Raw genomic sequence first — 13,537 nt, forward strand, 5'->3', positions numbered from 1 at the left:
ACTGCAACAAACATTTGCTTATGGTCTTCATGTACTATAGATAATACATCAGAATTTCTTTTTTTTAAATCAACCATTAGACTTTTTTTTTTTTGCACTCCTAAAATTCTACTTTGTCTTGTATACAGATTCCAATAAGAACACTGCACAATTAGCACAAGGGGTCCACGGAAAATTGTCCTTGCTTGCCAGCGAGCCTGCCCACAACACACACACGCACGCACACACACACGCACAAAAAAGAAAAAAAAAAGGAAAAAAGAAAAAAAAAAATCAAAGGAAGGGTCTGCCGCATGGGTACTGTGCCAGTTCCATCTGTCTTTGCCATCTTGAAAAGTAGGAAACCATAATCTCCTCCCAGGAGTGTCTCTCTCCTTGGTGAACTGTCCCTTGTGTTTGTACAAAAAAAATGCAGTCTCTCTCTCTCTCTCTTTTTTTTTTTTTTTTGTTAAACACAAGCATCCTTCTTTCTGTTCACATGCCATTTCCATTCTGTCTCCAGAGTTGCAAGTTGTTTTGTTTTTTTGGTTTTTTTTTTTTTTAAAAATCTTCCTCCCCCCAACATCCACTAAGACCTGCCTCCAAGTTCTTGCATAGTTGAAGTATATATGCTGCACTTAGCTTTCTGAGTGTGTATTTCTGACTGTGACAAGAATGAGTTGTAACCATGTTAACAAATAACCAGAGTGGTTCTAGAAACCTTTTTTTTTTTTTTATAAAGTCTACCTATGTTAAGAATTTAATATTGGTGTACATTTATATTAACAGAATATTTACAGTTTGTTTTCTTTGTTTGTTTTGTTTAAAACAAGAAGTCAAAAAAAATTCCTCTTAAATTTCTGCATAATATTATAAGGCAAAAAACAAACAGTTTTGTACATTATTATTATTAATAATAATATTTTAATATATATCTGTAACTTCGGTTCCAAAGTACCAAGATAAGTGATCGATTGGCCTCAGTTAGGGAACCTCACAGTGGACTGTAAGAAACTACAGTATTTCCATAAATAATACTTTAAGAAACCCTGGGTAATTTTCTTAAGGATCTGAGGCATTTTAAATGCAAATTTAACTAAAAGCAAAATTTCTCTTTTTTTAAGTGAATAAAGAGCACAAAATTAAAAAAAAAATACAAATCCATTAAAAATGTTTCTCACATTTGGGAAAAAATGTACAAACTTGATATTTTTAATTACTAATTTTAGCACAGGAACAAAAATAAAATAAAAAAAATCAATACCTATATATATTAAATTCCCATTCTTAGCAACCTTCTTGTTGGAAAGTTTGAAACCCCTGACCCCATTATTTATGGAACTGTGCTTAAGTTCTACAAGTTTTACATTTAAAAAAAAAAAAGGGTTACAGCAGTGCATTTTGTAAAAGATTTTTGTTGTTCTATATACAGCCAAGTTTAAAATTCACCCTGTTGGGGACTATCGTGCCTCTACTTCTTTGGGGTTCCTAGAGGGGGAATAGTCCCTGGACTCTGAGTTTGTGAGTGGGGTAGTCCTGCGTGGGGAGGCAGGTCTAGTACTGCTTGCTGGTACCAAAGGGGGCGGGGCACTCAACGCTGCGGTTGGTGGGTTCCTATTTAAGATTCCATTGTGCATGGCAGTGGATGGACTGAGTCTGGGATAATGCATCCCGCTTAAGTGAGGCATGAACGATGGCATGTGTGCCAGATGACTTTCGATAGGGGATGAGTGCAGGTGGTGCATTCTGGCACGCTCAAGTTCTTCCCGTAAGTGCAAGCGCTCCCTCTCCTCCACTTGCCGCAACCTCTCCTGCTCTCGGCGGGCTTCAAGAAGGTTTTCATGGTTATAGTCGTGCGGTTCTCTGTCTCTGTAAGAACGTTCATGGTCATAAAATCCAGAGGTGGTAGGAAACCTGTGGATTGGATCTGTCCGGAGCTGGAAGTCCATTCGACGATGCAAATCTAAGCTCCGGTAGGCATCTCGCAATGGGTCTCTCACTGGGTCCCAAGAAAATCCAGGATGTGGCAGTCTCTCCCTTCCTGACAAAGGATTCATGCTCATGAGAGGGGTCATCATTCTGCTGCGGTCTAGAACATTCATGTTGTTCATCTGGTGAACGCTACTCATGGAGAGAGGCATTGTGGCGGCCATAGAATGGGGCAATGGTAATCCATGCAAAGAAGGTGGTGGCGGATGTTCCACTGTTCTGGAATGCTGTGAAGGTTCAGATCCCACCACCAGCACATCACTGTCCTCCTTGCGCTCCTCTTTGACCTTGATGTCATTCTTAATTTTCTGGAGGTCACTTGGAAGCTCTGGCTTTCTCTCTATATCTTTGTTCATTAAATTGCTAAGTTTCAAGCTCTCGCTTAGTGCAGGTTTGCTGTAGGGAGATACAGACTGAATTACTGGCTTTGTGTTGTCCTCAGAGGGTCTCTTATCATGGCTTGGAGTTTCCTTCACGGGGGAACGGCTCTCTTTTATCTTATGTTCTGTTATGGGCAGCTCTCTCAGTCGGTCAGGGTGCTCTCTCTCTGGTTCTTTGGCCCTTTCCCTTTCACCAATGCTAACTTGCCTGATGGGATCGCTGGAGGTCTGACTGTTGCTGCGGATGAGGTTGCTGATCTGATGGGTCACGGGAGCTGATGCCGGTGAGGATCTATTTGAATGTCTGTTTTTATCCATGAAATCCCTGTTTAAAGAGAAAATACCTTATTGTTGGTGTGTGCTCGTTTACACCAAACACCTATGCCAACGATGAACAGAAATATATGTTACTATTAAAATTGTAAGACAACACAGACCTTCTGAAAATGAGGGACTAACAGCTTTAGTTAGCAGCAGGCATAGCAGTGTTAAATGCTGAGCACTATCTTGCAGCCGGCTATTCCAGCTACGGGCTGCTCATGAGCAAAGAATGTTAAATGTGCATTTGTTTGGTGACTTGCAAAATGGGTCATGAATATGAGAACACCAAAGTCACCTTTCACAGGTGACCTTATCTCCATTTAAACTTTAGTCTCCTTAAGAGACAGGCTAGTGGAGGGCCAAAAGGGTCGGTAGATTATTTAAAAAATATTTTTCTAGACTGTGCCAACCAAGGAATTAATTATTATGCTATCAATCAATAAATATAATTTATTACCTAGCCATTAATTTTCTAAGATCTGCTTGAGTTACCTCGATGGCTGCACTGATGCTATGTGACATGCCTCTAAGACAAAGACACTGAATCTTTTGGCAACTTAGCCTCAAGTTCTAGGCACATTTACACTAAATTCTTCATAAAACAAATCCATCTTAAACTCTCTTATATTGGGGATTTAGCAGCCTGAACATGAGGTAACATTTGTTTTCCTAGGGAGATCTCCTTTTTAGTTCAGTTCAACTGAGCTCAGTGCTGCAATTTCAGTAGTTATTTAAGCTGTCTAAGAAAAAAATCCCAAGCACTGAAGATATATGCACATGAAACTGATTGATTAGACTGCCTTGCAAGAAGGGCTGCTTTGAGGCACAGTCAGTTTAATGCACTGGTGCTGACTAAATGAGCACCCTCTCACACAAGCAGGGATGATATCCAACGTTTTGAGTGGAATGGGAAGCATGAGAGTGGGGTTGTATTCCCAGTTGTGCCACTGATATGTTGTTTGACCTTGGGCAAATCAATTAACCTCACTGTGCTTCAGTTACTCCTATCCCTAAAAGGGGGGACGAGTAAGTAATGCTCACCCTTTTCAAAGTGCTCACCCTTTATCCAAGTGTGATCTTTGGATAAAAGGTGCGCTAAACGCAAAGTATGAGACAACTGAGAAACTTAATGATGCTCAAGCTTTTTGTTGGGTTACTGTCATGAGCTGAATGACTCTCATGGTGAAAACTAGCCGGTGCTGTTGGAGTATGAGTGCTGTGAGTATTTATCTCAATTTGCTTATTTTTCAGGGCACTGAATTTTGGCAAACCTTTGGTATTGGTTCAGCAAAAGGTATTAGATGCTGTGGTAGACAGATCTGGTGATGTTTTTAGGTCAGTTAAGCTGATTTACTAATAGCCTGCCTACATTACGGACCCTATGGCATACTCCCATAATGTAGACATAGCCTACGCTGACAGAAAGGGCTTTTCTATTGGAATAGGACACCGCCTCGCCAAATGATGGTAGCTACATTGACACAAACACTGTTGTGCAACATAGCTGCCTCTGAACTGGGGATTAGGTTGATTTAGCTGTGTCAATCATGTGTTTCTTTCATACCTCTGACCAACATAGTTGTTGGCCTAATTTTAAAGTTTAAGCAATTTAAAGTTAAAGCAAATTAAACCCCTTTCTGGATGGTCTCACGCTGAAGTAAAGTGATCTTGTTCGCTTTAATGAAGTGAATTAAGCTAACGTGACCTAATGCCACTTTACTTTGAAATGAATGTCCAGATAAGGGTTTAATGCCCTTTAACTAATGCACTTTGAAATTCATACCTTTAGTTAATTTGTCTTAATTTCTTCCCATGCAGATTTCAGAGTAGCAGCCGTATTAGTCTGTATGCGCAAAAAGAAAAGGAATACTTGTGGCACCTTAGAGACTAACAAATTTATTTGAGCATAAGCTTTCGTGAGCTACAGCTCACTTCATCGGATGCATTCGATGAAGTGAGCTGTAGCTCACGAAAGCTTATGCTCAAATAAATTTGTTAGTCTCTAAGGTGCTACAAGTACTCCTTTTCTTTCATGGGGAAATAGTTTTACTTTGTGTAATGACGCATCCACTCCCAGTCTTTATTCAAGCCTAAGAAAATAACAGAACGTCACTAGCCATCACCTTCAGCCCCCAACTAAAACCTCTCCAACACACCATCAAGGCTCTACAACCTATCCTGAAGGATGACCCATCACTTTCACAGATCTTGGGAGACAGGCCAGTCCTTGCTTACAGACAGCCCCCAACCTGAAGCAAATACTCACTAGCACAACAAAACTACTAACCCAGGAACCTATCCTTGCAACAAAGCCTATTGCCAACTGTGTCCACATATCTATTCAGGGAACACCATCATAGAGGCTAATCACATCAGCCACACTATCAGAGGCTCGTTCACCTGCACATCTACCAATGTGATATATGCCATCATGTGCCAGCATTGCCCCTCTGCCATGTACATTGGCCAAACTGGACAGTCTCTACCTAAAAGAATAAATGAACACAAATCAGACGTCAAGAATTATAACATACAAAAACCAGTCGGAGAACACTTCAATCTCTCCAGTCACTCGATTACAGACCTAAGAGTGGCTATCCTTCAACAAAAAAGCTTCAAAAACAGACTCCAACGAGAGACTGCTGAATTGGAATTAATTTGCAAACTGGATACAATTAACTTAGGCTTGAATGAAGACTGGGAGTGGATGGGTCATTACACAAAGTAAAACTATTTCCTCATGTTTATTCCCCCGCCCCCAACACCGTTCCTCAGACGTTCTTGTCAACTGCTGGAAATGGCCCACCTTGATTATCACTACAAAAGGTTTTTCCCGCTTGCTCTCCTTACCTGATCACTCTTGTTACAGTGTGTATGGTAACACCCGTTGTTTCATGTTCTCTGTGTATATAAATATCCCCACTGTATGCATCCGATGAAGTGAGATGTAGCTCACGAAAGCTTATGCTCAAATAAATGTTAGTCTCTAAGGTGCCACAAGTACTCCTTTTCTTTTTTCCATGCAGACAAGCTCTAAATTTATATGCAAAGGAGTTCTTCCCCTTACAAAAATGTGTGTCTGTAAACTTTACCAGGGACTATAGCTCTATGCTATTTAGGATTCTGGGACAATTACTCCTATACAATCTTCCTGACTTTAGTGCATGGGAGTAAGAGAGGTCAGAATTTAACCTTGCCTCTGTACATAATACTGGAGAGATGGACTGCATAAATACTTCATTACAAATGCCCTGGGCCAGATTTTCACCTCCAAACTCACCAGGTCAAATCCCATCCAGGGTGGTAATGACAAAGAGCTGTCATCTGAAGTACCAGCAATACCCTCCCAGCTCAAAAAATGTTCCAAGTAAACAGAAAAGCCTTGCAGTTTGCCCTGAAGGTCTGACTGTGTGTGGAGCAAGTGAAGGTGGAAAAGCAATTTCCAGAGTGGAGGGCCTTCTGTAGAATGTGCTGGTATCAGGCATACAAATCTAGGAATAGTTGGTTACTATCAACTGCCAAGGTAAAACACACATACAGAGTTAGCTGCTCAGCTAACCAGGCCTAAGATACGAAGGGCGTGTTAGGTCAAAATCATACTCTTAGAAAACAAAGCACTACATGGAGCACAGGTGAAATATTCCAATCAACACTTAAAACCTACACTAGAGCTGTTTTTAAACTCAAATTAATGGATTGCCCATCAACACGAGTTCCCTAATATTTTTGCACACGCTCCACAGACATTTGCATTTACCCTGTTAGTACGATGGGACAAACATTTGTGAAGTATCCAGACTAGCATGTGCAAACGTTAGTGGGCAGTGCTAGCTGACATTCTTTACAAGCATCAATCTCACAAAACTACCACCTCATTTTTTGAGCTTGGCTCTCTGGTGAGACTGCTAACAGGATCCGAATGGGCCATGGAGTCTGAGCTCCACACCCTGGTCGCTTCAAGTCTGGGAAGGAAGCACAGAGGAGGGTGTGGAGAACCTTCCAGGCTATAAGGTACCTGTTCTGTGGGTAAATGGAGTGTATTGGTCTGCAGATCGGTCACTCTAGCATCTTTCATAAGCATTTCATTCACAATGAAGTGAAAGATAGTAGGTTCTCTTGATTCTACAATTGACAATTTCCCTTGCAAGCCTCACGAGAGAGATACTGGTCTGGTTTAGTTTTTTTAAGTTTCTTTTTCATGGGGCCATTTTTTCACAGGAGCTTGAAATCTGCCTGTTTCATGGATTATTTTCATCTCTGGACATGTTCTTAATAGAACTAAAATTAATGACTTATTGTTCACCTCTTGGTTTATGCATTAGCATCTTGTTAGCACTAGACCGGCAATAGCTAACGAGGAATCCCATGTAGGCTTTTTCTTTTCTGGATCCTGCCAAACCAATCTACTGTGATTTCTCAGCATAACTGTTTGGGTTTTATTTGAGATACCTGGCTAAGGCATTGCCCTTAGCTCAGTATATGGGAGCGAGAAAGATCAGATCACAGTACCACAATGCAGTTTGCAAACCTTTGCTTACCTGAGATGTTTTGAAAGACAGAAAACACTGCAGCCCACAGCAGCTCTCATTCTCCATGCCTGTGTATTACAGCTGTCTAATGAGAGGCACTTCAGGAATAGAGTCTACCTGACAAATGGCCTAGTGGCAGGAGAGGATGGACTTGTTCACCATGTTGCCACAGAGAGCGACATTCGAAGACGGTCTGTTTGTTTCGGTCTTGCCAAAAATATGCCTATGGAAGTGCTGAGTGGAGGAGAAGGCCTGTTGATGGCTTCAGAGAGAATTATATCGAAATCAAGGCCACTGGAGGGGAGTTGAAGATTAAGGGGTACAAAAATGTGCCCAAACCCACGTACCTCTCTTTCTCTCTGTCATCTTTATTCAGTGAAAGATCCCTCTTCTCTGACTCCCGCTCCCGATCTCTGTCGTGGTTGGTTACTGAGGAGCTTCGTTCGGAATCCCCTGGTTTAGGCCACTGTGGAGGTGTCGGGAAGGAAGGTGGGGTTCGATGGAGTCTATTCCATGGCTCGTGGGGATTATTAAAGCTCTGTAGGTTTGGACCGTCTTTGTGAGCAAAAATGCTGTTGTGAGCTAGAATAGTGGGGGGCAAAAGGGAACAGATTTTTTTCTTTCTTTTGAACAAGAGTTGAAAAATAATTCACATCAAATTATCCCAAATAAATTCTGTAAAGTGCCAATTATAACCATAACTATCCTTTCAAGGCTTCTCATGCGGGGTAAGGGAAAGCTCTTAGCAGGAAGTTTTGACCACTTCTGATAACTGTTGAAAGACACAGCAGCTCTTAAGGCTGTTTGCGGGGGAAACTTTAACTACAGATCTGAGTAACTCCTGCAAGGTAATGAGACCATTAATGCCATGAGAGATGATTCAGAATCGCCCAGCTTCTCTTTCTCTCCCCACTACCATGGGATCCATCACAACCAGTACTCACTAGCTCCCATCACTGATGTAAACTAAAAGGTTGCAGGTAGTTACAGAAAATCAGCTGCCTGCACTGAGGACTTGGAGCCCTATTTGTTAAGGAAAGCATAGGTGATGTGTAGTATTTTTTGTTTTTTAAACAGAGCTTGGCCATGGTTCACACTCTCCTTTTAGCATGATCAGCCACTTGATTTTTGTCAACCAATCCAGAATTCGTCCCCTGTTCTGCATGAGATGCACATGCATGCTCCCCTACGTGTGTCTGCCAAGCATGCCTCGCCTGCCAGTAATGTGCTTTTAAAGGAAAATCATTCTATATGTGGAACTTAAAATTAAAACCACGGGAGTTGGCGGGAGGGGGTACGTCTGCATAGTGATTTAGGAGAGATATCAATGGCTGTTCTACTGCAAGTCTTCGCTGTTTAAGGGTGTCACTTTACACGCCATAGGGTAGCAGAGCTCAGCAGAGTTTCATGGCTCTGGCACCTCTAAGAGCACACAAGGCAACAATCTTGAGCGGTGAAGAGATGCAGAAGCACAGCTACTGATGCACGCAACATGCAGAAAAGCTCCCACCGCAGAGACCTGGAAATCTTAGGTGCAGTGTTTTCAGATAGGATAATGGAGGTTAGGAAATAACTTTTTTAAAAACTACCACCAGCTGCTGTAAATATTAGCATGTGGCTTTTTTGGAAGGGATGTTTGTCTGCAGTAACCCAGCCAGTACTTACTCAGAGCATGACTGCCTAATCCTCCAAAGGCATTGCTGCCTAAGTTCCCAAGGCCGCTGAAGGTGCTTGACCTGCTAAATGGATCTGGAAAGGCAAACAGGGATTTAGCAGGCATTTAGCCAAGAATGTTGGAGAATGAAACGCACCCCTCCCCTTTTGAATGCTCTGAATCCAAGTAGGATTAGGTCAGACTTTAAGCTGATCCTCCTTATTGAAAGGTTCTTTGCACAGAAAATTCCCAGCATGTTAAAAAATGGAGAAGGGATTCAGTGCTTACTACACAAACAGATGCAGTCAACTTTTGTATGCCAGTCAGAGGGGAGCTAGAAGTTAAGTTCTAATAGTTGAAATTGGGGTGGCAGCTACTAAGCTACATGTGGCAATGAAGAGCTGTAAACTGTCTTCTGGCATGAGTGGGCCTTGCAATAACCTTTTCAGAACATAAAATGACTTGGATATACTGATTTGCTCTCCAGCCCCATTCTGAGCCTACTCTGGGTTCTGCACCATGTTACAGTGTAGACATCAATTTAAAATAAAGCTCTGACAAAATCCAGAAGCCTTGGTATAGGATAACAAAAGGCTCCTGCATTAGTAACCCTACACCTGAGAAAGGGCGAGGCCAGACACAAACACCACACTGCTGCTAGCTGATATTTGGGCAGCTAGACAGTTAGTGGAGGAACTAAACACAAAACCATTCTAGCAAGCAGGGGGCTGACGGCTTATTAGGACAATGCTTTTTGATACAGATGAACTTTCTTTGCTCACTATTATTATATTTCAGTTGCCTTGAAACGGGAACTGCAGGCACTTTGTAAGTGGCCTGAGAGGTCATCTTGTTTCACTACTGCTTTTGTATTCATCTCTGTATTGTCTGCTGTGTAACCTTTTCACAGACATAATCCTAAATTTCAGAGTAGCAGCCGTGTTAGTTTGTATTCGCAAAAAGAAAAGGAGTACTTGTGGCAACTTAGAGACTAAAATTTATTAGAGCATAAGCTTTCGTGAGCTACAGCTCACTTCATCGGATGCATTTGGTGGAAAAAAAAAAAAAGGTTTTTTGTTTTTTTGTTTTTCCACCAAATGCATCCGATGAAGTGAGCTGTAGCTCACGAAAGCTTATGCTCTAATAAATTTGTTAGTCTCTAAGGTGCCACAAGTACTCCTTTTCTTTTTGCATAATCCTAAGTGAATCACTACAGACATCCATCCCTATAGCAACTATACACCTGGGCCTTTAGCAGTAAAATTCCTTGTACAGAGCCACTAGCCGCAGTGACACTGGGAGCGCTAGTGTAGACTGGGGCTATTGTCTGTCAGCCACCTGGTTTTTTAGACCTGCTTTGAGTCCAGTTAGATGAGCAGTTGGCTAAAATGCCAGAGAAAGGTCTCAGAGTAGCAGCCGTGTTAGTCTGTATTCGCAAAAAGAAAAGGAGTACTTGTGGCACCTTAGAGACTAACAAATTTATTAGAGCATAAGCTTTCGTGAGCTACAGCTCACTTCATCGGATGCATTTGGTGGAAAAAACAGAGGAGAGATTTATATACACACACACAGAGAACATGAAACAATGGGTTTATCATACACACTGTAAGGAGAGTGATCACTTAAGATAAGCCATCACCAACAGCAGGGGGGGGAAGGAGGAAAACCTTTCATGGTGACAAGCAGGTAGGCTAATTCCAGCAGTTAACAAGAATATCAGAGGAACAGTGGGGGGGGGGGGATGGGGTGGGAGGGAGAAATACCATGGGGAAATAGTTTTACTTTGTGTAATGACTCATCCATTCCCAGTATCTATTCAAGCCTAAGTTAATTGTATCCAGTTTGCAAATTAATTCCAATTCAGCAGTCTCTCCTTGGAGTCTGTTTTTTTGAAGCTTTTTTGTTGAAGTATAGCCACTCTTAGGTCTGTGATCGAGTGACCAGAGAGATTGAAGTGTTCTCCAACTGGTTTTTGAATGTTATAATTCTTGATGTCTGATTTGTGTCCATTCATTCTTTTACGTAGAGACTGTCCAGTTTGGCCAATGTACATGGCAGAGGGGCATTGCTGGCACATGATGGCATATATCACATTGGTAGATGCGCAGGTGAACGAGCCTCTGATAGTGTGGCTGATGTGATTAGGCCCTATATCGGAAACCTACTGACCGCTATTCCTAACTACATGCCTCTAGCTTTCATCCAGATCATACCACTCGATCCATTGTCTACAGCCAAGCGCTACGATATAACCGCATTTGCTCCAACCCCTCAGACAGAGACAAACACCTACAAGATCTCTATCATGCATTCCTACAACTACAATACCCACCTGCTGAAGTGAAGAAACAGATTGACAGAGCCAGAAGAGTACCCAGAAGTCACCTACTACAGGACAGGCCCAACAAAGAAAACAACAGAACGCCACTAGCCATCACCTTCAGCCCCCAACTAAAACCTCTCCAACGCATCATCAAGGATCTACAACCTATCCTGAAGGACGAGCCATCGCTCTCTCAGATCTTGGGAGACAGACCATTCCTTGCTTACAGACAGCCCCCCAATCTGAAGCAAATACTCACCAGCAACCACACACCACACAACAGAACCACTAACCCAGGAACCTATCCTTGCAACAAAGCCCGGTGCCAACTCTGTCCACATATCTATTCAGGGGATACCATCATAGGGCCTAATCACATCAGCCACACTATCAGAGGCTCGTTCACCTGCGCATCTACCAATGTGATATATGCCATCATGTGCCAGCAATGCCCCTTTGCCATGTACATTGGCCAAACTGGACAGTCTCTACGTAAAAGAATGAATGGACACAAATCAGACGTCAAGAATTATAACATTCAAAAACCAGTTGGAGAACACTTCAATCTCTCTGGTCACTCGATCACAGACCTAAGAGTGGCTATACTTCAACAAAAAAGCTTCAAAAACAGACTCCAACGAGAGACTGCTGAATTGGAATTAATTTGCAAACTGGATACAATTAACTTAGGCTTGAATAGAGACTGGGAATGGATGAGTCATTACACAAAGTAAAACTATTTCCCCATGGTATTTCTCCCTCCCACCCCATCCCCCCCCCCCCACTGTTCCTCTGATATTCTTGTTAACTGCTGGAATTAGCCTACCTGCTTGTCACCATGAAAGGTTTTCCTCCTTCCCCCCCCCCGCTGTTGGTGATGGCTTATCTTAAGTGATCACTCTCCTTACAGTGTGTATGATAAACCCATTGTTTCATGTTCTCTGTGTGTGTGTATATAAATCTCTCCTCTGTTTTTTCCACCAAATGCATCCGATGAAGTGAGCTGTAGCTCACGAAAGCTTATGCTCTAATAAATTTGTTAGTCTCTAAGGTGCCACAAGTACTCCTTTTCTTTTTAGAGAAAGGTCTGTACTAGCGCTACAACTAGGGAAAAAAGGCTGGTGTAGAGTCAGCCTCAGAGAACAGTTTATCCTCACTCACTAGTGAGCAAAGAGACCACAGTCGTAAGGCCTTGCTAAGCCAGGACACTAAGTTCCCTCACTACACTGTTACCATTAAATTTTGACCAGACCTAAAACATCTTAAACAACAGACAAGAGCTGGGTGAACACTACAAAGTTTTCCACAAATACATCAATTAGAATTTTTACACTAATTGACTCTGTGTTTGCACCCTACTCTTATACTGAATATTAGCTCATTTGCATAAACAGTAAATTTTAATTGAGTGTTGGAAAAAATTCAAAGAAAACAAGTTACCATGGAGTTTTTGCCCTGGAAATTGAATTCGAACAGGTCATCATAGGGCATATTCTGTTCACTGACTGGATGAGAGTAAGGGCTTGACAACACATGGAAGTTAGAATAAGGTAGGATGTGAATTTGAAGTGGAATGGCCATTCCTGAATAACTCTGATTCTGGAATACAAATGTCTTTTTTTTCCAAATTATCTTAATCCACTTTGGAAGTGGATTATGCAAAAAACAGAAAGACACACTTATTCCTGGTTTCAGAGTAGCAGCCGTGTTAGTCTGTATTCGCAAAAAGAAAAGGAGTACTTGTGGCACCTTAGAGACTAACAAATTTATTAGAGCATAAGCTTTCGTGAGCTACAGCTCACTTGCTCACGAAAGCTTATGCTCTAATAAATTTGTTAGTCTCTAAGGTGCCACAAGTACTCCTTTTCTTTTTACACTTATTCCTGAATAACTCCAAGAGTAGAAAAATCCTTATTATCAAAACTAACAAACACAGCTTGAACTTTGAGTGATATAATGAACTGCTCATGAGCACTATATTGAACAAGGAAAACTAATTTTGTGTATAATTTAGAATGAAGGAATTTTAGAAAATCAGGGTCTGCTTACAGCCAATTAGGGGAACAGAAAAGCAAGCAAAATATATTGGATAATTGTTCATCCAGCTCTAATAAAAAAAACCCAGCCAAGAACTTAATAGGGGGGAAGGGATGTGGGAGAAACACATTTTATTATTACAATTATGCTTTGTTTGAGATATACTTTGCCAATGATTGGAAGTGCTAAATAATCCTTTTTCTTTTGATCATCTTTTGATAAGCTTCCTAATTTCTAATTATTTATTCATCTAATGGCACAAATCCTTATTGTTTCTTTGAGCCCACCACACACATATTTAATTGTACAGAACGGAATAAACCTT

General features: G+C 41.5%; 1 protein-coding gene across 30 annotated transcripts in view; it reads right to left on the reverse strand.

The window, feature by feature from the left end:
- Positions 1-448: 448 nt before the first annotated feature.
- The window catches only part of FBRSL1 (fibrosin like 1), a 770,646-nt gene continuing 757,557 nt past the window's right edge, over positions 449-13,537 (reverse strand). For 18 of the 30 annotated variants that reach the window (XM_043497654.1, XM_038373064.2, XM_038373057.2 and 15 more), the window contains 3 exons: positions 8,864-8,947; positions 7,546-7,780; positions 449-2,673 (listed from right to left, as the gene is read on the reverse strand). In XM_043497654.1, coding sequence (XP_043353589.1) covers positions 1,440-2,673; positions 7,546-7,780; positions 8,864-8,947 — 1,553 coding nt within the window. In that variant the 3' untranslated portion in view covers positions 449-1,439. The remainder of the gene's footprint in view (positions 2,674-7,545; positions 7,781-8,863; positions 8,948-13,537) is intronic. The other 12 variants (XM_043497666.1, XM_043497665.1, XM_043497655.1 and 9 more) reach the window with 1 other exon arrangement.

This window comes from Dermochelys coriacea, chromosome 15 (genome assembly GCF_009764565.3).
Source record: "Dermochelys coriacea isolate rDerCor1 chromosome 15, rDerCor1.pri.v4, whole genome shotgun sequence".
NCBI classification, from domain to species: Eukaryota; Metazoa; Chordata; order Testudines; family Dermochelyidae; genus Dermochelys; species Dermochelys coriacea.